A 27,533-nucleotide genomic window follows, 5' to 3' on the forward strand; every position below is an offset into this window, starting at 1 on the left:
CCAGGAGGCCGGGATGAAATAAGAGGCTGGCAGAAAGATTTGGCTCAGTGGATATAGCGTAGGCCTGCGGACTGAAGGCTCCCGGGTTCGATTCCAGGTCAAGGGCATGTACCTTGGTTGTGGGCACAACCCCAGTAGGGGGTGTGCAGCTGATTGATATTTCTCTCTCATCGATATTTCTAACTCTCTATCCCTCTCCCTGCCTCTAAAAAAAATCGATAAAATATATATATTTTTTAAAAAAGAATAAGAGGCGGGAAAGGTGCTGTCATCCTTCCCCTGCCTCCACGCGAACGCGGAGCAGGCACCGCGCTGCCCGAGTGGCGGGAGCGCGGGGAGCTGGACGCCCGCCCCGCGCCCCGCCCACGCGCGCGCCTGTCCATCAAAGCCGCGGGGGGCGGGGCGGGGCGGCGCTTCCGCCTGCGCGGGGCCACGCCGGGCCGCTCAGCGGCGCTCGGGACAGTCGGGAACCGCGCCCGGAGCCGCCGGCGGCGGAGCGGCCGGACGAGGGAGGCGGCGATGGAGCTGGAGCCCGAGCTCCTGCTGCAGGAGGCCCGCGAGAACGTGGAGGCGGCGCAGAGCTACCGGCGGGAGCTGGGCCAGAGGCTGCAGGGGCTGCGGGCGGCGCGGAGGCAGGTCGGAGGGCCGCGCCGGAGGGGCCGGGCCCGGGAGCCCGCGCGGTGCCGGGGGAGTGGGCAGGGCCGGGAGGGCTCCGAGGGGCGGCGGGGTCTCCGAACTCTGAGGGGAGAAGGCAGGAGGCTGTGAAGGTGCAGGGAGACCTCCTGGCAGGCTCTGGGAATGGGTGCGGTGGGTGCTGGGGAGGGACTCTTAAGGGGAAGAGACAAGTTGGGGGGAATCCGGGGAGAGAGTGAGGGGACGTTCCCTAAACTGCGTTAGGCTATGGGATTAGGCTATGGGGTTAGGGGTGGGGTCCGAGGTGAGGGAGAAGGAGGGACCAGAGAAAACCCTGGGACGCCACAGGGTAGTGAGGGTTCAGGAGAGCTGGGGTCGGGGGATTCTCTGGGAAACCTGCGGGGGGGTGCGAGCCTGAGAAAAACGTGGGTGCTGGCTTTGGGAGAGTTAAAGGTGGGGGGCAAGATGGGTGTTGGGGAGGGAGGGTCAGAGAGAGACGCGGAAGAGATGGGGAAGCAGAAGAGTTAACACTGAAATGAATGGGGTCGATGCCCAACATACTACTTAATATCTCATGTGATCTTGAATGCATTTAATTTTTTAAAATATATTTTATTGATTTTCCACAGAGAGGAAGGGAGAGGAATAGAGAGCTAGAAACATCGATGAGAGAGAAACATCAACCAGCTGCCTCCTGCACACCCCCCACCGGGGATGTGCCCGCAACCAAGGTACATGCCCTTGACGGGAATCGAACCTGGGACCCCTCAGTCCGCAGATTGACGCTCTACCACTGAGCCAAACCGGTTTCGGCGCATTTTTTTTTTTTAATGCATTTTAGAAAACAGATTATCGTATAACCCCATCCTAGATGGGTTAGAATTTAAAGTGAAGACGCTGTTTTGAAACGTCAAGAGAAGGAAAATGAAATGCTTGAGGGATGGAGTACAAAGGTGTAGGCCAGGGGGAATGGAAAAACAGATTTAAAGAGAGGCGTACTGAAAGGAGAAGCTAAGTAAATATACTTCCAAGTGACAGCCGTTATCTGTTCCCTGTGGACATGGTTATCAGAGATAGAGGAAAGCCACATGGTTTTCCCACACCTTGGAACTCATGCAGAAAAAAAAAAAAATGTAACTTACCCCCAGTGTGTGGTAGGACAGATAATTCTCAAACTACTGTTAACATAGGTGCTTAATAAAATGCTTTTTGAGTGACTGGAATCATTTGAGTGAGTGGGAATTCATTCACCATTTTGTGTGTGTGTGTGTGTGTGTGTTTTAAATATATTTTATTGATTTTTTACAGAGAGGAAGAGAGAGGGAAAGAGAGTTAGAAACATTGATGAGAGAGAATCATGGATCAACTGCCTCTTGCACACCCCCTACTGGGCTCTTGCACACTCCCTACTGAGGATGTGCCCGCAACCAAGGTACATGCCCTTGATCGGAATCGAACCCGGGACCTTTCAGTCTGCGGGCTGATGTTTTATCCACTGAGCCAAACCGGTTTCGGCTCATTCACCATTTGAATTAGTGGGATTTCATCACATTGATAATTAATCTAAATTGTCATCCTAGTACCTCCCATGCTGCATAGAATCTGAAAATTGGCAGAATAGTGCCTTTGCTTGGTCTCACCATTTAAGATACTCAATATGCTTTAGGTTTTATATATTTTAAAATCCTTGTAGAGCTGGTGTAGGCAAGGCAACATTCATAATTTAAGAGCAAAACCTAGGATATGGCCCCGCTGGTTTGGCTCAGTGATTGAGGCTTGACTGTATGAGCCAGGAGGTCATGGTTTGATTCCGGATCTGGGCACATGTCCAGGTTGCTGGTTTGATCTCCAGCTGGGGGCATGCAGGAGGCAGCCAATCAATGATTCTCTCTCATCATTGATGTTTCTCCCTTCCTCTCTGAAATCAATAAAAATATGTATGTTTAAAAAAAAACACTCTATGGTTATCTTGATTTAGTGAATGCCTTCCAGTGTGTTTGTCTTGATGACCATTTGAGAGCATCTGCATTATTCCTCCAGCTATTTTGAAGTAGAGGTTCTAAATCTAGGACATTGTTTACAAAGAGATGAAAATATCTCTTATTGTATGACTAATGTTTCAGCCAGCTAAGATATATATAAACAGAACTATTGTTTAACTGTGTCAGCAATTAAGCAGTCGAGTTGACACTAGTAAATGAGTGAGCTTAGCACCTAGGAATAGTATTTATTAATTTCTGGTGTGATATTGAATGGATTAGAAATTGTTTTTGTATGGTCCCATCCTGAATGGTTTAGTATTCAACTTCCAAACCTCTCTTCTTTTATATTTTATATCCAACAATTTAAATACAGGACATTCTTTCCAAATCATTTAGTGTAGTTTAGTATTTTTGTTAGTTTAGGGTTTTTGTTTTGTTTTGTCCGAAGGCCCATTCTCTGGGGATTGAGACAGAAAACACTAAGAACATCCATCACTGTTTGGTTTCTGATGACATTACCTTCTGATTAGACTGTAGCTCTCTTTTGTGAACTGGAATCTGTCTTGTGCCACTGCCAGTTACAACGGCGTTTCTCCTCAGAGCTAATTCTAGTGGATTGTATGTTTGGGTTTGTAGAATAAGCCCTCTGTCAACTTGCATTTTAAGGAAGGTCTGTGTTACAAAAATGTTATCAAAATAAGCAGCTGCTTTTGTTCGGTGGTTAGGATATTTTTAGGGTCCCAGTCATTTTCAGAATAACTACTACATAAAATATATGGCTTTTTAGTCAAAGATTTTGCATGGGGGAAAAAAGGGAAGAGCAGAGAGGAAGGGATGCTCCCCTTTATGTATATTTTTTACTTGCTGATTTTATTTTTTGGGGGAATGATTTTTTTTTTAAGGGAGGTAATTCACATACCATAACATTTGTGCCTTACCATGTGTAAGTTAACAGCTTTTAGTACATGATGTGCATATATCACCATTATCTAATTACAGAATATTTTTATCACCCCCACAAAGAAATTCCATACTCGTTAGGTGTCACTCCTCCAGCCCGTGGCAACCACTAAACTACTTTCAGTCTCTGTGTGGATTTGCTTATTCTGAACATTTCGTATAAATGGAATCATACACTATGTAGCCTCTTGTGACTGACTTCTTTGACTTAGCATAATGTTTTCAAGATTCATCCATTGGGGAGCATGTATCAGTACTTCAGTTGCTTTTTACGGCTGAAGAATATTCATTGTGTGGCTAACCACATTTTATTTATCCCTTTATCAGTTGATAGACAGTTGGGTTATTTTTGCCTTTTGCCTATTATGAATAAGGTTGCCAAGAATATTCATGTGCAAGTTTTTACGTGGACATGTTTTCAGTTCTTGTAGTACGTATATACTTAGGAATGCTGAGTAGTATGGAAACTCCTTGTTTAACTTTTCCAAGACCTCTTGGCATACTTTTTATCTTTGCTTTTGTTTCTTACCCTTTAAAACTCACATGACATTTGTTTCAGGTTAAACAAATCATGTCTATGGAAGTCTAGAAGGAAAAGTAAAAATCTTTTAAGTTATTTTGTCAGCAACAACTGCCAGCGTGTAGCAGTTTCTCCTCTTGTGGTTAAGTGTATGCCCTACCCCCTGTCTTAAGAGAAAAGGAAGTTCTGGGTAGGAATGCAAAGGGTAGTCTGTAACTTCTAACTGTTTGAATAGGTTAAAGGCTAGGGAGATGTTTGTTGTCTTCAGGAAATCAGATAATGTTTACAGCTAGTCTGGCCTAACTGATGTTGAAATTATTGAAAATAGTTCTCTATAGCTCTCTGGAATCCTTGGTACTAAAATGTACATACCAAAGCAATTAACTCCCACTCTCCTTAAATACTCATTTGTTCATTCACTCGATAAGTATTTATTGGGTGCCTACTATACACCAGAGATTCTTCTAGGTCCTAGAAATACTGTGGCTGAGGAAATAGACCACTGCCTTAATGGATTTAGTCTTTCCTTTGATGGTTGGTCATGACTCGACTACCCCTAAAAGCAAAACAGATAAGAAAAACCTAAATTCTTAGGTATTCATTTTTATATTTTTACTTCCAATGTAATTTTCATCAGTTGTTTATTTCTATAGAGTTGGCTTTCCTGCTTGTTGTAAGTGAATAGCTGATCAAGATGTTGCATAGTGATATTAGCTGGCCAGTCAGATATGCCTTCCAGAGTGACCCTATCTTTTTTTTGTTGTTGTTAATCTTTACCCGAGGACATTTTTCCATTGATCTTTAGAGAGAGTGGAAGTAAGGGGGAAGTGAAAGCGACACTCCCGCAACATGACCAGGGTACATGTTCTTGACCAGAATCAAATCCAGGACCCTTCAATCTGCTGGCAGACTCTCGATACACTGAGCCAAACCGGCTAGGGTAGAACGGCATCAACTGGATGACATTGCCACTATCCAGGTCCTCATCCTCAGTTTTGCAGCCTTAGAAACGACATCTTTGTATATTATCAAAGGGGGATTAAGCTTGAGGGGCTGGCAGTGCCTACAGTGAGAAATACCAATATTCTAGTATGTGTACAGTTATATTTCACTCTATAAAATGAATGTGCTGGCCTTCCTGTGTCTTTTAATGGGTACCAGTCAGTGCCGCTCAGGGCACTGACAGAAAGAAGTCTCTGCTCTTTCAGAGTAAAGGGCCAGATCCTGGTACCTAAATAAGAGACTGTTTGGTGAGGGCCCTGCTCAACTCTGGCCAGTGGGATCCCTTTGATTCTTCCTACTACAAGGACCCATGACCATAGCAGTGGCATCATCATGATCCGAGAGCTTGTGAAGAATGCAGGAATCAGGCCCCACCCAGACCTACTGGATCATACTCTGTACTTTAACAAGATTGCTGGGTATGATATGTATGCACATTAAAACTTGAGGCACACTGCCTTAGAGTATATCATTACTATTTCATCAGCTCTCTGCTGATTTCTGTAGTTTAATTAAACCCCACCTGTGTAGTCATAAATTGCTGTGGTTTATCCTCAAGAGAAAGCATTTGTTTGAAATATAGGTTTGTTAGACGATTGTACAAGGATACTCAAGTGAATAATTGACAGTTCGAGCCAGTGCTGTCCTAGACTGTCCTAACATCTGTAATGTGACCCTTTGTCTTTATAGTGCTTTGTTTTCAATTTTTAATAGTTGATTTTAGATAATTTCTTGAAGATTTAACCCATAACCTTGATATTCCTAATGTACAATGCCAACATTCCTGTAATAGCATTTGAAAATACGTAGCATACTAGCTAAAGACTGGAACAGATATAGAAGTCAGCGTAAAAAACAAGTTATTTCAGAGAACCAGGGCAGGAAGTCCTAGTAGTTAAGCAAAGAAAAGAAAGCTATTATTGCTTCTTTTATCTCCCACTTCCCCTTCTGTTACCCATTTTCAAAAGAGTCCAAAATCTGTTTGAAATAACTTGTCACGGCAGCAGTACTTAAAGTGTCCCAATTATAGTTATATCTAAGCTGAGGAAAACCAAGAATGAATGAAATAATTTAAAAAATAACTCATAATTCTACTTCTTAGAGACAGCCATTATTAACATCTTGGTGTCTCCTTCTAGACATGCTATTTTGTAAAATTGAGAGACCACAATATGCAACTTTGTGTTCATTTTTTTCTTGTGGTTAACATTATATCATAAGCATTTATTATGAAAAATTTCCTACATGTAATTAATTTTTTAATGCCAAGGTGAATAGAGTCTGTTACATAGATAGCTCTGGAGCATTGGTTGCTGGTAGGCTGAAGTGTGTTGACTCAGGTATACCAAATACTAGAAGCAAAGCTAAATGATCAACAATCAAGAAGAAAAAAAAGCTGCATACCTATTGTGTGCAAAAGACCACATCTTTACATTGGCTTTTCAGTCATCTTTTCTTTTTACAAATTGTCTTTAAACATGACACTCTGAAAGCTGCTTGTTGAATCCAAAACTCACTTGAAATATAGAATAATATAAATAAGAATTAAAATAAGCATTCTGAATCAAGAATGTTACAATCAGTGATGTTAAAGGAAAAATGTGTGAATGTCAGTTTTTCTGTATAGATTTCCCCCCCAATATAAATTGTAATATATGCATAATTTTTGATAAAGAGCTATTCTTGTTACTGTAACTCTAGTAAATAATATGGCTAATTTGTGATCTAAAAAAGCCAAACAGAGGTAGGACGGGCTTTTTTTATTGAGAAGTATCAATGAATCACTTATATTTGCAGTTATTTTACTTTGTCAGTACTTGCCCATGTGGGCCAGGAGGTGAGAAAGTTACCTTTCCTTAACCTCACTGTCCTTACCTGTACAATGAGGAAAAGGATTATACCTACTTTACTTGGCCAATGGGATTTAAATGAGAAATTTATTTATTATTTTTGAAAAATATATTTCTATTGATTTCAGAGAGGAAAGGGGAGGGAGAGATAGAAACGTCAATGTTGAAAGAGAATCATTGATCAGCTGCCTCCTGCACACCCCCTACTGGGGATTGAGCCTGCAACCCAGGCATGTGCCCTTGATCGGAATCAAACTCTGGACTCTGCAGTCCCCAGGCCCGGGCTGTATCCACTGAGCCAAACCAGTGAGGACTAAGTGAGAAATTTATTAAAAATGCTTAGCACAGCCAAAACCAGTTTGGCTCAATCGATACAGTGTCAGCCTGCGAACTGAAGGGTCCCAGGTTCGATTCCAGTCTAGGGCATGTACCTTCGTTGCGGGCACATCCCCAGTTGGGAGTGTGCAAGAGGCAGCTGATCATCGATGTTTCTCTCTCATCAATGTTTCTAACTCTCTATCCCTCTCCCTTCTTCTCTGTAAGAAATCAATAAAATATATTTTTTTAAAATGCTTAGCACAATGTCTGGGACATACGAAGTGCTTAATAAATATTAGCTGTAATAATAATACCATTAAATATTATTGTTATTCAAAGTGATGTCCCCTACTTCTCTCCTATTCTCTTACTCAGCAGAATGCTCTGAGCTCTGATGGCAGTTTGTGGCTATCCCACTTATATAAAAACTAGAGGCCAGCTGCATGAAATTCGTGCATGGGGTGGAGGTGGGAGTGGGGAGGGTGCCCCTCCGCCCAGCCTGCCCCCTCTCCAATCTGGGACTGCTCGTCTGCCTGCCTTCCTTCCTAATTGCCCCTAACCGCTTCTGCCTGCCAGCCTGATCACTGCCTAACCACTCCCCTGCCAGCCTGATTGATGCCTTGCAGTTCCCCTGCCAGTCTGTTTGCCCCTAACTACTCTCCCCTGTGGCCTGGTCACCCCCAACTGCTCTCCCTGCAGGCCTGGGTTCCTCCCAACTGCCCTTCCCTGTTGGCCATCTTGTGGTGGCCATCTTGTGTCCACATGGGGGCAGTCATCTTTGATCACGTGGGGGCAGCCATCTTGTGTGTTGGAGTGATGGTCAATTTGCATATTATTCTTTTATTAGATAATATATAATGCTACATTTTATTATAGTTATGTGTGCTTGCAACTATCTCCTTTACCAGAATGATATTTTTTTTAGGTCAGGACCATATTTTATTTATCTTTATAACTCCAGTTTGTAGAACATAACTAGACTTCATTAAATACTGAATGAGTGCCTTTATGAATGTTTTGGGTGTAATTTTGCAGATTTTTAAAAAATAATATTTATTGTCTTGATTAAATGCACCCTATTAATGCAGATAATCAAGAATTAAACATTTATTTTATCATATGTTTTGGCTATTTGTTGCTACATAAATTGTGCCAAAGCGTAATGGCTTAAAAGCAATCATTTTATTTGCTATTCTGGGGTTCAGTTGGCCATCTCTCCTGAATTTGCTGGCAACATTCATGTAATTGCAATCAGATGACAGCTAAGTCTGGCATATTCAAGACAGAATGTTTACGTACTTAACCTGTTTGGAGCCTTAGCGGTAGCAGGAGTCAGTTGGGATTTATGGTTGGGCCTCAGTGCCAGTATCTGTCTTGTCCTTCCTCTCTTCCTCCCTCCTACCCTTCCTTCTTTCCTCCTCCTTCCATTTGTTCTCTCCAGAAAGGTAGACACACTTCTTAAATGGTGACTCAGGACCCCCTCTAAGTGCAAAAGCACAAATTGCTAGGTTTTCTTAAGGCTGAGGCCTGGAACTGGCAGAGCATCAGCTCTACCCTATAGCTATGCGCATTGACTGCATTGCTAGTCACAGGCCCAGCCTGTATTCTAAGGGAGGGAGGATATGAGCACCAGGGCTGTGATTCACTGAGGGCTATGAATGTAACAGAGTAGCAATTCATATAGTAAAGATTTTCTTTTTGGATGTTTTCAAATAAGCATTAAAAAAAAAAAAGCCTAATCATAAGAGAGATAAGAAGGAAATGTAGCAACACTTATGAGTCCATACATGAATCAGACAATTCAAATTCTCTGCCACTTTACTACCTTTATAGTGTAGGCAAGTTCATGTCTCTGACTCATATGTTGCACATCTACAGATGCTTTTTTCATAAGGTGGTGATAGAATTTAAATAAGACCGTGGATGTTTGTATCTGGCACACAGTAGGTATTCAGTAGATGATAGCTATTACTGTACTGTTATTATTGCTATCATTGTTATTTTTTTTAAAGCATTTTTAGTTGTTTTTTTTAAAATATATTTTATTGATTTTTTACAGAGAGGAGGAGTGAGGGATAGAGAGCTAGAAATGTCGATGAGAGAGAAACATTGACCAGCTGCCTCTTGCACACCCTCTACTGGGGATGTGCCCGTAACCAATGTACATGCCCTTGACCGGAATCGAACCTGGGACCTTTCAGTCCGCAGACCGACGCTCTACCACTGAGCCAAACCGGCTTCGGCTATGGCTATCATTGTTATTTTTAATGACTAATGTCTTGGTGTCAGCACAAAGGCAATAGCCAATGCAGTAAATTTCATATGAGTTGAGAAGAATAATTTTGGTTAGTTTTTTCAATTTCAGTTGACTATTTTATATCTTTGTCTTTTATTTTTTATCTCTATGTCCTTGTTTGCTAATGGTGTTTAAAGTCAATCTCTAATTTTATGTAGTTTTAGTTTCCTATTCGCAAAACAATTGGGAAAATAAACTCATAAGTTAAAATTGGAAGTTAAAAAATTTTTTTCTTCTATAAAGTTATGAAGATACATGTTTTAGAGGAGATAAAGAAAATTCCAGTTACTTAATTTACTGAAATACATGTTCTATTTTTTCTGGACTGTGCTTTCCTATCCTGTCCAATCCCTTTTGTTGATAGAGCTTTGGGATTAATCAACTGCTGTGGAAACTTTGTAAATAAGTGATTGTTACTGTTTTTTTAGTCCTCATTGGAGGATAGTTTCCCCCTTGATTTTCAGAGTTGAAAGGAGCGGGAGAGGAGAGAGGAGAAAGACAGAGAGAAATATCGGTATGAGAGAGACACATTGATTGGTTGCCTCCCAGTTGTGCCTGGACCGGGGCTGGATGAACCTGCAACCAGGTATGTGCCCTTGATCAGGAATCGACCAGAGACCCTTCTGTAAGGGCTGACACTCTAACCACTAAGCAGTGCTGGCCAGGGCAAGTTATTATTATTTTTTTAATTTTAAAAAATTGATTTTAGAGAGAGGAAGGGAGGAGTCAGAGACAGACATCGATGTGAAAGACCCAACCAGGATTGAACCTGAAACCTGGGTATGTGCCCAAGCAGGAATCAAACCCGCCACCTTTCTGTGTGGGGAATGACACTCCAGCACTGTCCAGGGCTGTAAATTAGTTTTAATGGTCCGTTACAGTAGAGGTTTTAGTGAAAAATTAGATCAAAATTTTATTATTATTTTTCAAAACTTATCTAGGCCATCTTTTATTTTTTAAAATATATTTTTATTGATTTTAGAGAGGAAAGGAGAGGGAAAGAGAGATAGAAATATCAATGATGAGAGAATCATTGATCAGCTGTCTCCTGCATGCCCCCTACTGGGGATCGAGCCTGAAACCTGGGCATATGCCCTTGAGTGGAATCAAAACCGGGACCCTTCAGTCCACAGGCGGACACTCTATCCACTGAGCCAAACCACCCAAGACCAGAATATTATTAATAAATATAAACAAGGTATATTAGGTCTTTTTAGAAACCTTGAGTTGTGTGGCATTTGTATTAAATCTACTTTGTTACACACCATCACAGTTGTTTTGCCCTAGAATGGCGAGGTAGCGTCTTGGCCTGACTGGTTGACCATGACAAGATTCTTTCTTCAAGGACAGGAAATACATTTTACATCAGGCAATACATAATTTATAGGTTGACCTGGGACCTCTTTCAAAAAGGATCTGTGAGTGCTAACCAGCCTGGTATGTGGAAAGATCATGGTCCTTGGAGTCAGACTGTTTCAGGCACTGGGAAGCCTTGCAGAATTTTTTTGACTTTGAGCTTCACTTTGCTCCATATAAACAATGCAGGCCCACCCCTCAGAGTTGTGAAGATTTAATGAGCTAATCGTGGACGCATTGAACAATGGTACCACATCAGATAGGGACAGTTCACTCAGCAGTGAAGCCCACATTTTTCTTTTTTTTTTTAAAGCTTCAAAAGCAAAGCAAATGCACTTGGTTACATAATTGGCTTAAAGGTGACTGAGGCTGTAAATTATGATGGGAGAAGAAAATGATGCCAAGGTAGTGTCAAGTTTGAAAAGCAGTGGTTGGCATTCTGTGACTAAAAGGGGACACGTTTACAATGAAAGTCCAGGAGATGGGTTTGGAAATGGAGTCTCCCTTCCCTGGCCCTCTCACTGCTCTGTGTTCACATACTTCCTTTTTTTTTTTTTCTCTGAGGTTCTAAAACAGAAACAAAACATAGGCCCTGCAAGGAGCTTTTGAATTCTTTCTAAAGAGGAAATTGACTTTACCTAACCAATGCACTTCCTGTGTGTGCCGGATCCGTGTGAGCCGCATCCGTTAAAGAGCGAGGCGGGCCCTGGCTGGTATAGTGTTCAGCTGCAGAATTTCCTCTTCGTAGTAGGGGTGCAAACTATATCACAGTGTTCCGACATGTGTAAGGTCTGTCTTAGTCTTTTGGGGATCTTGTTAAAAATGCAGGTTCTGCCGAAACCGGTTTGGCTCAGTGTATAGAGCGTTGGCCTGTGGACTACCAGGGGTCCCGGGTTCGGTTCTAGTCAAGGGTATGTGCCTTGGTTGTGGGCACATCCCCGGTAGGGGGTGTGCAGGAGGCAGCTGATGGATGTTTCTCTCTCATTGATGTTTCTGGCTCTCTATCTCTCTCCCTTCCTCTCTGTAAAAAATCAATAAAATATATATTAAAAAAATAAAATAAAAATTCAGGTTCTGCCAAAACCGCTTTGGCTCAGTGGATAGAGCATCAGCTTGCGGACTGAAAGGTCCCGGGTTCACTTCCGGTCAAGGGCATGTACCTTGGTTTCGGGCACATCCCCAGTAGAGGGTGTGCAGGAGGCAGCTGATTGATGACTCTCTCTCATCGATGTTTCTAACTCTTTGTCCCCCTCTCCCTTCCTCTCTGTAAAAAAATCAATAAAATATATATTTTTAAAAATGCAGGTTCTGATTCAGTAGCTCTGGGTGAGATCTGAACATTTTTGCATTTTTGATAATATTCCAGGTGATGTTTCTCCCTTGGTTCTTTTAGTAGTCTTAAAAGCATACTTGATTAACTTTATTTTTATTCAGTAACATTTATTTGCTTAGTACTGGTATGTTAGAGGCTTATTCCCAAGGATCCCACAGTTGAGTGATGAACCAAATCAAGTACCTTTTTAGTTTGGCTCTTTAAAAAAAAAAAAAAAAAAAAAAAAAAAAATATATATATATATATATATATATATATATATATATATATATATATATATAGTATAGTTGATTTTTTACAGAGAGAAAGGGAGAGGGATAGAGAGCTAGAAACATCGATGAGAAAGAAACATTGATCAGCTGCCTGCAACCAAGGTACATGCCCTTGATCAGAATCGAACCTAGGACCCCTCTGTTCACAGGCCGACGCTCTTATCCACTGAGCCAAGCAGGTTAGGGCAAGTTTGGCTCTTAAAAAAAAAAAAATCAACAAAACAACTTTGACTTTAGTTTATCTTATAGAAGTTCTGTAGTAATTTTACAGAGATTAGTTAACAATTAAATTTAAATTAGGATTTCTCCTTTACTTTATGATTTAAGGAATTCTGTTACTGCACACATACCAGCCACTGTAACTCCCAGTAAGGTGAAAAAGAGAAAAAGTTGTGTCCATGATCTGTCCACCCCAACCAATCAAACTGTTCTTTTTATTTATTTTTTATTTATTTTTATTTTTTATTTCTTTGTTGTCCTTGGGCAGGGGCATCTTTTGTTTTTATGTGGTTGTGAACATTTCTGTAAAGCAATTTTCTATGTCTGCTTTTTAAATTTAGTATCAGAGAATAAATAGAAATTGTTCTAAATTTCTCTTTTAGCTATTGAAATAAAGTACTTTGGCTTGGTCGGCGTGGCTCAATGGTTAGGTGTTGACCTATGAACCAGGAGGTCATGGTTGGATTCCAGATCTGGGTACATGCTCCGGTTGTGGGCTCCATCCCCAGTAGCAGGCATCTAATCAATGATTCTCATCATTGATGTTTCTATCTCTGTCTTCCTTCCTCTCTGAAATAAAATAAATGAATAAATAAATAAATATAGTGTTTTCTCCATATTTTGATATATTCTTTCTAGGTGGATTTTCTTGGACTTCAAACATTCTTGCTAAGATAAAGTTAGCAAAAAGGGTTAGGGCAGTAAACATAATATGTCATATGAAACTAGTATGATAAGTTAGCGAGTAAAGTATGTGTTTGCTTTAATTCAACTATGAATTTTGGTTTATAGTTAGAATTTCCTTTTTTGTTGTTAATCCTCACCAGAGATATTTTTTTCATTGCTTTTAAGACAGAGTGGAAAGGAGGAAGGAAAGGAGGGCGGGAGAGAGGGAGAAAGAAACATTGACTGATTGCTTCCTGCACATGCCCTGAAGAGGGGACAGGGATCGAACCTGCAACTCAGGTACATCCCCTTGACTGGGAATGGATCCTTCAACCCTTTGGTGCTTGGGTTGATGCTCTAACCCAACTGAGCCACCCAGCCAGGGCCATGTTATATGTATTCTTAAAAAAAAAAAAAAAAAAAAAAAAAAAAAAAAAGTGAAATATATTTAAACATTTCCATAATAAGAAAAGAGTTTGAAATTTAAAGTATTTCTGGAATACAAAAATATTGTAAAGATTTTCTTTTTAAAAAAATATATTTTATTGATTTTTACATAGAGGAAGAGAGAGGGATAGATAGTTAGAAACATCGATAAGAAAGAAACATCGATCAGCTGTCTCCTGCACACCCCCCACTGGGGATGTGCCCGCAACCAAGGCACATGCCCTTGACCGGAATCGAACCTTTTAGTCTGCAGGCCAACGCTCTATCCACTGAGCCAAACCGGTTTCAGCAAGATTTTCTTGTTTTACCTCTAAGAACAGCAGTCGCCAACCTTTCGGACCTCATGAACCACCAGTAGTCCCCAGACCACCGGTTGGTGACCGCTTCTTAGAGCAGCGGTCCTTAGTCTGGCTCTGTGGATGTAGAGCAGTGTTTCTCAAAGTATGGGCTGCAGAATCACAGGTGTGCTTGTGGAAAGCAAGAACTCCATACGCTCCTCTTGCCCCCCTTCTCCAAGCTTCTAGTTGAGTAGGTCTGGGATGGAGCCTGCAATCTGAATTATAACAGGCAGCCTGTTTGATTCTTCTGCAAACCAACTTTCAGACTTACTGCTCCCAGCAAGCCATAGTATCCGGGGAGCCAAGGCCAGGGCCACCAGGTTGTAGCAGGCCCTGGCATAGAGCAGGACCATGGCACTGCCCATTGCAGCTGCCTGACACACACTGGTCCCCTTGGCCTCCAGGTAGATGCTGGTGGAGGGTGCCTGCTGGGCAACAAGGCAGAGGCAGGCGGCAAGAGAGAGTGCGCAGATAACAAACAGGGAGTCGCTCACCAGGACACGCACCAGCAGGAGGGCCCAGGGCTGTGTCCGGATGGCAGGACAGCACACCGTACAGCACATTCACCAGCAGAAAGAGCAGCGAGGCCCCCACGAAGGCCCCTCCGACAGCCAGCAAGCCTCGGCTCATCTCTGGCCGACGTTTCGTCTTGACTTTGAACATCACCTGGGCAAAGTAGAGGTTCATAAGCATCAGTGTGAAGAACTGCAGGCAGACAGGGCAGCAGTAGAGAAGCCAAAAGGGCAGGGGCCCCAGGCGATTGGCTCGCGGGGGGGGGGGGTGTGGGGGTGTTATCTCAGAAATAGAATAGTATGCAAGGCAGTCCAGAGCAGACAGAGTGCCAGGAACACCATCTGGTAGCTGAGACGCTTGTGCCTGTGCAGAAGCATCAGTCAGAGCTGGACATAAACGGAGAAGAGCAGAACATACAGAGTGGTGTAGGCCGCAGTCAGCCCCAGGGTCACAGCCGGTGGCAGTGCAGGCACCAGGCCAGTCAGGGCGCTCTCCATGTCAGGGAGGGAGGCCTGAATCCTGAGGCAGAGATGGAGGGGCTAGTCCGCCACCTATCAGGCGCAAAGTCTCCCCAAGCCGCACGGCCACCCTTACAGGGGCCCTTATCCCTCCCACTGCGCCGAGACAGTGTTCCTGCGAGGGGGAGGCACTCCGCTTATCTCGAGGCTCCCCTGATGGTGCGGGGAGGGTGCCCTGATGCATCTAAAATTATTTTTTACTGAAATGTACTATTGCCACAAATTACTTTGTGCAGATAATATTTTCTAACATTTATTGAGAACAATGTGCCAGTTGTTTTACTAAGTACATCATACATTTTTATTTAATCCTAGCAGCATTCCCATGAGGTAAGCACAAGGAAATTGAGGAGTGGAGTGCTTAATTGCCTTGTCCACACTGACACAGTTTGTGAATAGTGGAGCCAGGGTTTGATGCCATTCTGTCTCACCGGAAGGCCAGTTCTGTGCAAGTCTGCAAGTTTGTGCAAATGAATCACATTTGGCTTTTCAGTGAATAGACGATGATGTTTGTGTAGCACCTTGAAGTTATCATAGTTGTTGCTTGTGGATTAGCCTTTTTTAGTGATTCTGAGTTTTGTTATTTCTTTTCAGATCAAAGAGAGTGCATCACAGACCAGAGATGTCCTCAAACAACATTTTAATGATTTAAAGGGAACCCTTGGGAAGCTCCTGGATGAGCGACTGGTGACCCTTTTGCAAGAAGTGGATACTATTGAGCAAGAGACCATTAAGCCACTAGATGATTGCCAGAAACTCATAGAGCACGGAGTTAACACTGCAGAGGACTTGGTCCAAGAAGGTGGGAGTCTCCCATTAAATGTGGCGAATTCAGAGCAACAGAGCTCCTTTCTCAGGATACCAGCAGGCTCATTGCCATCTGGGGTGCTTACGATGTTTCTGCCATGGGACAGTTTATAATGTAGGATGACAGATATACAGTGAGGTATCTCAGCATAAATGCAATTAAAGTGGTACTTATAATCATTTACAAAACAAAGAGTAAATGATTTTTTTTCACATGGGTCCATGATATTACATTCATTGTTAACAGAGCAATTTTAAGGTCATTTTGAGTCTTCGTATCTTTTTTAGAGTGTTTGTGAATTATAGACTTTAATTCTCTTGTTCTTTGTATGTTTTTTATTGATTGTTAAAGAGGAAAGGAGATGGATAGAGAGATAGAAACATCCATGAGAGAGGAAAATCATCAATCGGCTGCCTCCTGCACGCCCCTTACTGGGAATGGAGCCTGCAACTGAGGCATGTGCCCTGATCAGCAATCAACCAGGGACCTCTTGGTTCCTGAGCCGACGCTCAACCGCTGAGACACACTTGTCTGGGCAATTCCATTGTTCTTTTTAATAGGTTAACAAACATGATTGGTGTTTACTTCTGAAATTGTAGTTGTTATATTTTTGTCTTTAGCCAATTATTTTGGTTGAAACATGCCCAGATCTAGCCTTGCTGCCTCCCTCCCTCCCCTCTCCCTCCCCATAAGCCTTTGTCAGGTACATTAAATTAAAATTCTGTCCTTTGGGGTTCACATGTGAGTGAGGCATACATGCTGAGAGAGATCTGAGGCCTTACGGGAGCACAGAAGGGAGATATTTAACAGGAAGAGTGTAGGATAGCTTTTTGTAAGAGGAGTTTTGCAGAGGAGCTAACAGCCAGAGTGGAAACAGAAGTAACATCACAAGTGAAGGGAGGGGCATATCAGGGATCTTTTTGAAATAATTTAGGCAGCAGAGTTACACAGTCAAAGTTGCATTTTTTAAAAATAGCACAGTCTACAGTTTGGAAACTGGGTTCAAGGTTGTAAGACTAGAAGTGAAGAAAATAATTAGAAAGTTGCAGCAGTAATCCAGATAGGAAGGAATGAGAGTAGAGACAGGAGAGCATAAGGTAGAGCTGGTTTTAAGTTTTTTCAGAGATAGAATTATTGATGATTTTACTGATCACTAAGAGTTGGTTTCCAGTGATTGTCTGGATACAGGTTGGAGGAAAAGGCAAAGGATTTAAGATGACCAAAACCAGCCTGATATTGGGTGTCAGTAAATTGTACTGACATAGGAAATGAAGGAGGCGAGTTGGGCTCTGGTGGGTACTTAGGCATTTGGTTTGGGCATGTTGAATTTGAAGTGCTTAAGATGAAAGAGGGAGTTGGGAGTGAGGCTTAGGAGAGAGATAATATCTGGAGATGTTAATATGGCAATTAATGGCATATACATCAGATCTGAATCAATGGGAATAAGAAATATCATCAAGAGATAGCCTACAATATGAGATGAGAAGGCAGCAGATGGTAAAACTCAAAAGGACAGCAACATTTAAATAACTCTGGGGGGAAAGAGGCAGGAAAGGCGAAGAACACCATCCATTCTGCAGACTGAGTGCAGTCAGGGGCAGAGGATAAAAAGTGTGTGGCTCACAAGTCTGTGATGTCAACTAGAAATCAGACCCGTTTGGTCTTAGTTGGAATATGGTACTAACATTATCTTCACATGCTAAGTGTTATTTTAGTCTTATCTTCAGTGAGAAGTGTTTATTTGCTGTTCATCATAACAGTGCCTTTGAGACAAAAATTTTTAGCAAGACCACAGAATGTCTTTCCCTGGAGGCTGTGAATTTGGAAACAAACCCAGAAGCAGTTCATCACAGGTCAGGAGCGTACACCCATCACCCCGAGGACTGAGATGTTTTTAGTTTAGAAAATAAATCCTTCGAGGCACATACATGCGTGTCACAGCATCTGATGCTTCAACTTTTTTGTACTTCAGAAATACTTTAAATTTCAAACTCTTTTCTTCTTTCCCAAGGGATAAAGACTTATTTATGGAATTGGGAGGATTTTGACAGTGTTCAGTGTGTCTCTGTTTTCCTTTTGGTGAAGGAAACTTGAGTCATTCCAAGGTGCATTCAGATGGAAAAGAGTTCTGGTGGGGCTGTGGAAGGACATAGAAGTAGTTGTGTTTTTACTGCCTTTATATAGCATTTTCTTTTTATTCTGTTGAGTAATTTCTAATCTAATAGATGATAATTTTTTAGGAAAACATTATGATTTATTTGTTGTTTTTTTTAATCTTTACTGTTGAGAGTATTACACGTTTCTTTCCTCCTCCCCCCATTTGTTTTATAAGATCCCGTGTGCCCTACTCCTTCTGGCTCCTGTTGGTGTTGATAAAAGTTTCTGAAGAAGAGAAAGAAAAAGCCCCTGTGTCTTCTGCTTTGCATAAAGTTGATTGACAGCCATATTTCCTTGTATAGAACAGAACAGACATTTCTGGCGGGATGTTGCCATTGTGAACCCCTTTTCCTCCCTTTTTAAAAAAAAAATATATTTATTGATTTTTTTACAGAGAGGAAGGAAAAGGGAGAGTTAGAAACATTGATGAGAGACATCGATCAGCTGCCTTCTGGGCTCCCCCCTCCCCTCTAGGGATTTGCCCACAACCAAGGCACCTGCCCTTAACTGAAATCGAACCTGGGACCCTTGAGTCTGCAGGCCAGTGTTCTATCCACTGAGCCAAACCGGTTAGTTAGTCTCACTTCTAAAATAGTGTCTGCTTTTACTTTTTGGGAATTAAGAAAAAAGCTATTTTAAATTTTATTTTTTAGTTAGAGTTTACATTCAGTATTATTTTGTGTTAGTTTCAGGTATACAGCGTAGTCGTTAGATAATCATATATACTTTACAAAGTATTCCCCCCCAATATTTCCAGTACCCACCTAGCACCATATAGGTATTACAATATTGTTGACTATACTAGAGGCCCAGTGCACAAAATTCACGCATGAGTAGGGTCCCTAGCGGCTGCTGGCTGCTGGCCAGGGCCTCCCTTTATGCCATGCCACCCCCTGGTGGTCAGCCACATCATACCGAGTGATCAAACTCCAGGTTGAATTCCCAGTGTCCCAGTCGAACTCCCGAGGGGACACTTTGCATATTAGGCTTTTATATCCCCATGACTATTTTCTTTCTGTACTTCTTTTTTATATTTAAATTTAATTTTTACTAAATTTATTGGGGTGATATTGATTAACATCATCATATAAGTTTCAGGTGTTAGTTTCTGTGTTTGAAGATCTGTATATTGCACCATGTGCCTACCACCCAAACAACCCATACTTCTTAATTCCTTCACCTATTTTGGGAATTTTTTTAGGAAGATTTTTGTTGAGTGCAGAGAGGAAGGGAGAGAGAGAGATAGAAACATCAGTGATGAGAGAGGATCATTGATTGGCTGCCTCCTCCATGCCCCACACTGCAACCCGGATTGAGCCTGCAACCTGGATTGAACCTGCAACCTGGGCATGCGCCCTGACTGGGAACCAAAACATGACCTCCTGATTCATAGGTCGATGCTCTCAACCACTGAGCCATGCCAGGCCTCTTTTGGAAATTTGAAGAATTGTTTGCAAGAAAACCAGAGACCTATCTGGATATGGGTTGTGTTGATTACTTTAGAATGTAACTATTTTTCACTGTACTAGATTTCTTTTTTCTGACTCTAGGAGAAATTGCCATTCTTGGTGGTGTAGGAGAACAGAATGAAAAATTGTGGAGCTTTACCAAAAAGGCCTCCCACATTCAGTTGGACAGGTAAGAGTTAATGTCTTTGGGGTTTACTTTTAAGCATCTAAACCAAGCATGTCAAACTCAAACATGGGCCAAACAAACAAGGTTTAAGTTTATGTGGGCTGCAAAAAAACACAAAAGCTTCAGTTTTCATAGAAACCTACTGACCACCCAGTAGGTTTATTTTAGTAAAGACATGCTGAATACAAAGGGCTGAAATAAATAATTGTTAACATAAAATAATAGAACACTTTAATAAAAATTAATCTTTTTTATTGAATATTAACTTACCAGACACCGATTAATTGCACAAATTAATAAGCGTAATGCAAATAAACATATTTTTCTAGTTCTCTGAAAGTGAAATATTTCCTGTTATACAGACCAAACAAGTCAGTCCAAGACTAATGATGTGGCCATCAGCTGCTAAAATATTCACTGCTGTTATTAGTGGAGAGAAATGGTGCACCTGTGCATAAGGCACATGAGGGAAATGAATGCAACATGATTATAGTAATCAGTCATTAGCGAATATTGTAGTTCATTATTAATAATTATAACAGGATATTGTAAAAATTAAGTTACAATTTTTTAATTAAAATGTTTCTTACATACTATTATATTGGCTAGGCCGCAAATATATGTGGCCTGTGGGCCATGGGTTTGGCATGCTTGATCTAAACTGCCTTTTTACTCATCCCCTGTTAAAGATTTTGACTAAGGGAGAAAGAGAATATATTTTTTAAGGTTTCACTGCTCATTACCAATATTACTAATATAAAATAGTTGTGATTGAGAGATGCAAATCAAAACAACAATGCAGTACCATCTCACACCTGTCAGAATAGCCAACATCAACAAATCAACAAACGACAAGTGTTGGCGAGGTTGCAGAGAAAAAGGAACCCTTGTGCTCTGCTGGTGGGAATGCAGACTGGTGCAGCCACTGTGGAGAACAGTATGGAGTTTCCTCAAAAAACTGAAAATGGAACTCCCATTTGACCCAGTAATCCCACTCCTAGGAATATATCCTAAGAAACTAGAAACACCAATAAGAAAGGATATATGCACCCCTATGTTCATAGCAGCACAATCTACTATAGCCAGAATTTGGAAACAGCCTAGGTGCCCATCAGCTGATGATTGGATCAAAAAACTATGGTATATCTACACAATGGAATACTATGCTGCCATAAAAAAGAAGGAATTCTTATCATTTGCAGCAACCTGGATAGAATTAGAGAACATCATGCTGAGTGAAATAAGCCAGTCAATGAAAGAGAAATACCACATGACCTCACTCATTTATGGATATTAAAGAACATTATAAACTGATGAACCAAAAGACAGATATAAAGACAGTAAAGCAACAAGCAGACTGTCAAATTACAGCAGGGAGGGTAGGGAGATCTGGGGGAGAGAAGAGATCAACCGAAGGACTTGTATACATGCATATAAGTACAACGAATGGACACAAAACTCTGGGAAGGGAGAGTATGTATGGGAGGGGGGGCAATGTTAAAATATGTACACAGGTAATAATTTAAAATAAGTAAATAAAAACAAACAAACACCAAAAAAATAAAAATAAAATAGTTGTGATTGCAATTTTTGGTATAGTATCATTATAGATTTTCTTCGATTTTTTTTAATTAAATTTATTGGAGTGACATTGGTCAACATGAACATACAGGTTTCAGGTGTGGGTTTCTATGTTGCAAGAGCTATATATTGAACCATTCTCAGTTATGTGAGAACCATGTACTCACCACCCAAAGTAAAATCTCCTGTCAACATATATTAGGATCCTCTTCTCCTCTTACTCTCTTCCCAGATTTTTTTCAATTCTAATGTGTAATAGAATTGTTAAATTTTTAATGATTTGAACAGTACATTTTAACTGGGTCATATCTCAATAAAACAGATCTTTTGTTATAAACTTGACAACTGTGATTCTACCAACTTTTTTTTTTTAATCTTTTTGCTTATATTTATTTGGGAATAGAATCTTTATGTAATGTCTTGTAAAGTCCCCACTACCATGAGCATTATTTACTGGGAGCGTCTGCATCCTTATAGTATGTGACTGATGTAAAATATTCCTTGTTGTTGTTTTTTTGAATCCTCACCCAAGGATATGTTTATTGATTTTAGTGAGAGGGAGAGAGAAACATCGATCAGTTGCCCCCCGGTACCACCTAGGGATTGAACCCAAAACCTGGTTATGTGCCCTAACTGGGAATTGGACGTGCCACCTTTTGATGTATTGGACAATGACAATACTCCAACCAACTGAGCCACACCAGCCAAGGCTGTATTATTATTATTTTTAATAAGAGAAAGTTTATTTAGAAAGTCACAGAGGTAGAAGAGAACTATGGAATCATTGGGCTTTGGAAACAAGTTACAGAGGCAAAAGAAGGGCCTTGGAGCTTAGGAGAGAGACAAGGAAAAGATGCCTGGGGGAAGGGAGTGTGTGTTGTGCTCCAGAGTGAGAGCCAACCCTTGGAATTTTTTTTTGGAGGGGGAATGGGGTGCGGGGGGGGGGGGGGGGGGGACGCCAAGGGAGGGTGTTAATTCTCCTCCAAGGATTTTTTTCCATTAATTTTAGAAAGTGGAAAGGAGAGAGATAGTGGGAGAGAGAAAGAGAGAGACATCAGTGAGAGAGACACATCGATTAGTTGCCTCCTGCATACACTCCAACCGGGCTGGGGATCAAACCCAAGACTCTGTGGTGTCCTGGCCAGTGTGCTCTAACCATTGAGCAACACTGGCCAGGGCTGCTCTTGTATTTTTAACTCTTAGTTAAAAGCCTCATAAACACATGAACTTTGTTTCCTCAGCTTACCAGAAGTGCCTTTACTGGTTGATGTGCCATGTTTATCTGCTCAGTTGGATGACTCAATTCTTAACATAGTGAAAGACCACATTTTTAAGCATGGAACTGTAGCATCTCGCCCACCAGTCCAGATAGAGGAACTAATAGAGAAGCCTGGAGGCATCATTGTGCGATGGTGTAAGGTAAGTAATTCAGAATTATGGAAGTGGCTTCAACATTATGAGTTTGAGAGTTAGGAGCCTTAAAAATTTTTTTCTTAAATATGTTTTTAAAAATATATATATTATACAGAGAGGAAGAGTAATAGAGAGTTAGAAACATCGATGAGAGAGAAACATTGATCAGCTGCCTCCTGCAGCCCCCCCAATTTGGGATGTGCCCACAACCAAGGTACATGCCCTTAACCAGAATCAAACCTGGGACTCTTGAGTCTGCAAGCCGATGCTCTATCCACTGAGCCAAACCAGTTAGGGCTCTTAAATACGTTTTTATTGATTTCAGAGAGTAAGGGTGAAGAAGAAAGGGATAGAAACATCAATGATGAGAGAGAACCATACACCTCCCACTAGGAATTAAGCCTTATGCCCAGGCATGTGCCCTTGACCGGAAATCGAACCATGACTTCTTAGTTTATGGGTCAGTGCTCACAGGTTGGGGAAATTACTTTTTAAATGACCACTTTTGAATATTTTCTTCTCTTCATAAACAAAAATACAATTAAAGTCACAGGGATTTTGAACTGAGATAGCTCTTCCATTTTGAGATAAATAGTTTTAAAAGTTCTTTTTAAAATCCCTGAATCACTATATCTGTTTCTCAGTTGTAACTCTTACCGAGTTAAGGATTGCTCCCATTTCTGTTTATTAGGAAATTCAAATGATGGTAGTGAATATTGGGTGTCTGGTAGCTTTCTGGTCAACACTCAACTAATATCTCTGAAATAAAATGTCCAAAGAATGATTTCTACACACTCTCAGCGTTGCTGAGATTGTGTGTGTTAATTTGGTTATATAGATGAGCTACCATATTTTATTTTATTAATCCTCACTCGAGGATATTTTCCATTGATTTCTAGAGAGAGTGGAAGAGAGGGGGAGAGACACAGAGAGAAACATCCATGTGAGGGAGACACATCGATTGGTCGTCTCCCACACGAGCCCTGACCAGGCCCGGGGATGCAGCCCACAGCCAGAGCACGTGCCTGGGAATGGAACTGTGACCTCCTGGTTCACGGGTCGATGCTCATCTACTGAGCCACGCCGGCTGGGCCAGTTGTGGGATTCTTATCCTTGAATTTTTAATGTCTTATCTTCGGCATTATTGTGTAGAAATCACGCCACTTCATCGAAAGCAGATTTTTTTCATATCGGATTGGGAGGTTTATTGAACACATGGTTCAATAAAGAAAAGAAGGGACTCAGTGATGGAATATTTTCTATGATCTTCCTGAGAAGAGCCTGTATTTAGTATATTCAGCACATGGGCTTGTATGCTTGGCCCAAAATGCCACATTCAAGGTTCTTTTTATTTTTTTATTTTTATTGATTTCAGAGAGGAAGGGAGAGAGGGAAAGAGAGAGAGGGAAACATCACTGATGAGAGAATCAATGATCAGCTGCCTCCTGCACACCCCCTACTGGGGATTGAGCCCAAAACCCTGGCATGGGCCCTTGACCAGAATTGAATCTGGGACCTTTCAGTCCACAGGCCGATGCTCTATCCACTGACCTAATCTGTCTAGGGCCACATTCAAAGTTCTTAAACAGTGATGCCGAGAGAAATTACTCCCTGTTGTTGACCTAACACAAAGTCTTTCTTCTTAGGTGGATGATGACTTTACAGCCCAAGATTACAGACTCCAGTTCCGTAAATGTACTTCAAATCATTTTGAGGATGTATATGTGGGCTCTGAAACGGAATTCATAGTATTACACATAGACCCCAATGTTGATTATCAGTTCCGAGTCTGCGCCCGAGGAGATGGCCGACAGGAGTGGAGTCCTTGGAGCGTCCCCCAGATAGGTCATTCCACGTTGGTGCCGCATGGTATGCCCTTGCCTTCTCACTTCTGAGCTTAACTGTGTGTAGGAACACTTGTTTTTTGTACTCAAGGTCGCACACTCACCACCCTTGTTTCTAAGGCTTACCTTTGGATTGATGAGAACACAGGACGTGTCTTTCACTACCTGCTCAAATTACCTCATGTGACTTTTACAAAAAATTCAACAGATCTTATCTCCAGAGTTTAAAATAGTGCCACCCCCGATTGGTAGCATTCCCTAAAATCACAAATTTTAAATATTGCATCAGGAAACTGCAGGATTTTTTTTTTTTTTTAATATATTCTTATTGATTTTAGAGAGGAAGGGAAGCGGGGAGAGAGAGAAGCATCAATGATGAGAGAGAATCATTGATCGGCAGCCTCCTGTTTGTCCCCTACTGGGGATCGAGCCTGCAACCAAGGCATGTGCCTTTGACAAGAATCAAACCTAGGACCTTTCAGTCTGTAGGCCAATGCTCTTTCTACTGTGCCAAACTGGCTAGGGCCGTGGTCTGCAAACTGCGGCTCGTGAGCCACATGCAGCTCGCAAGGCGCAGTTTGCTGCTCTCTTGACTAATGAGTTTGCCGACCACTGGGATAGGGGCTTAATCACAGGGAACAACAGCCTATAATTATTAGAATCGAGAGTCTAAGTCAGTGGTCGGCAAACTCATTAGTCAACAGAGCGGCAGACCACGGCTCACGAGCCTCGTGCGGCTGACGAGCTGAAGTTTGCCGACCACTGGGCTAGGGCATGGACACTGCAGTGTTTGGTCCAAATGTTCAGCGTACATCTGAGTAGAGGCTTTTTCTCTAAAGCTGTATGGTTGACATTGATCTCTTCTACACTGAGTGGCCAGATTATTATGATCTCTGAATGCATAATCATCTGGCCACTTAGTGTATATCCTATATAATAAAAGGCTAATATGCAAATTGTCCCTTTGACAAGGAGTTCGACCAGCAGGCAGGCCAGCCAACTGCCCATGTCCTCTCCCCCTGGCCAGGCTGGCCGGACCCCACCCATACATGAATTCATGCACTAATGTATTAATGTATATAATGTATTAATGTGTATATATATATACACACACACATACACACACACACACACACACACACACACACACACTGTGGCCAGATTATTATTCATTCAGAGATCATAATATAATAATCTGGCCACTCAGTATATATTACTAGTTTAATGGATTCCGACTCATTTGTTAAGTTCTTAATCAGGTTAGAGTAAGCTCAAATGTGATTTTATCAGATAGGCGATAACACTTTTATCTTCCATGCTAGAATTGTTTAAGAATAGACTAAAAGTGTTTTTATGGTTTGTAGGATTAACCATAATACCCTGTCATGGAAAAATCTTTTATTAAATTTCCTCATGATCCTCTAAGAGTAGTCTCTTCTACTTCCAAGTCTTTTTTAATGTGTCTGTACTGAAGCTAGTCCTGAAAAGATCCTAATAGTTTTCAATGTCTTTGCTTTTTAAAAAGAATGGACAGCTGGCTTTGAGGGGTACAGTCTGAGCAGTCGAAGAAACATAGCACTCCGGAATGATTCAGAATCCTCAGGTGTTCTCTACTCCAGCGCTCCAACCTATTTCTGTGGGCAGACATTAACGTTCAGGCAAGTAGATGTTATGATATCTGTCTGTTGTGGCTTAAGCAGGATAATGAAGAATATATATAAGCTTCAGATCAAAATTGTCCTGAGATTATCCCATCATTTATAGGCAGTCGTACTTTGAGGAGATTTCTTTATTTCTCTTTGCTTCAGTTTCCTCATGTATTCATAGGGTTATTATGAAGATTAACTGAACACAAAATGCATTGTTTATGTTTGATACATAGTATGTACATATTATGTTTAGGTCTCTTTTCTTCTTGGTAAATAGAGGCAAGTAGAATACCTCTCACAAGTGAGCCTTAAAAAATGTAGAGGAAAAAGAAGGAACTTTTACCATTTGCAGCAGCATGGATGGACCTGGAGAGCATTATGTGAAGTGAAATAAGCCAGGCAATGAAAGAAAAATACTACACGATCTCACTCATTTATGGAAAATAAAGAACATTATAACCTGATGAACAATAAGATAGATGCAGAGGCAGTAAAGCACCAAACAGACTGTCAAATTACAGTGGGAAGGCTGGGGAGTGTTGGAGAGGGGGGAAAAGATCAACCAAAAGACTTGTATGCATGCATATAAGCACACCAATGGACACAAGACACTGGGTGTAGGGGTGGGATGAGGGCATGTGACAGAGTAGGGGAGGCTGGGGGAAGGTCAATGGGGAAAAAGAGATATATGTACTACTATATGTAATACTTTAAACAACAACAAAAACTTAGAGGCACAGAATTTTCTTTTTGTAGTTTTGAATCAATCAAATCAGGTCTCTATGAGAGACAGCCAACCAGTGTAAACCTACTATATAGTACATAATTCTCAGAAAAAAAAAACAAAAACAAACTAAAAACAAATCTCTGCTAGTACCAATTAATTTTCTATTTCTTTATCGCTTCCTGTATTAGAAAAATTTTCTTTTTTGTGTTTTTATGTTATCTGAGATATACTCTCTATGGTCATATTTCTAAGTAGCTCTTCCTACAAACCAAAGTTCAGTTTTGATTTTAAAGCATAAAGCTTGCCTGATGTTCACCATACTCACAGAGTAGCAAACTCTCTTCTGAGTTTTACCTTTTTTTAATTTTTATTTTATTTACTTATTTATATATATATATATTTTTATTGATTTCAGAGAGGAAGGAAGAGGTATAGAGAGATAGAAACATCAATGATAAGAGAGGATCATTGATTGGCTGCTTCCTGCTTGCCCCTA

General features: G+C 41.2%; 1 protein-coding gene and 1 pseudogene across 1 annotated transcript in view; one reads left to right on the plus strand and one right to left on the minus strand.

Annotated features, from left to right (window-relative positions):
• Positions 1-410: 410 nt before the first annotated feature.
• CRLF3 (cytokine receptor like factor 3) overlaps positions 411-27,533 on the plus strand; it is a 38,455-nt gene continuing 11,332 nt past the window's right edge. Inside the window, exons 1-6 of the mRNA XM_036454209.2 lie at positions 411-636; positions 15,818-16,025; positions 19,739-19,826; positions 22,646-22,823; positions 24,464-24,686; positions 26,187-26,319. Of these exons, the coding sequence (XP_036310102.1) occupies positions 520-636; positions 15,818-16,025; positions 19,739-19,826; positions 22,646-22,823; positions 24,464-24,686; positions 26,187-26,319 (947 nt within the window). The 5' untranslated portion in view covers positions 411-519. The remainder of the gene's footprint in view (positions 637-15,817; positions 16,026-19,738; positions 19,827-22,645; positions 22,824-24,463; positions 24,687-26,186; positions 26,320-27,533) is intronic.
• LOC118728051 lies at positions 14,375-15,469 on the minus strand (annotated as a pseudogene).

The sequence above is a fragment of the Pipistrellus kuhlii genome, unplaced genomic scaffold (assembly GCF_014108245.1).
Source record: "Pipistrellus kuhlii isolate mPipKuh1 unplaced genomic scaffold, mPipKuh1.p scaffold_m20_p_28, whole genome shotgun sequence".
Taxonomy (NCBI): domain Eukaryota; kingdom Metazoa; phylum Chordata; class Mammalia; order Chiroptera; family Vespertilionidae; genus Pipistrellus; species Pipistrellus kuhlii.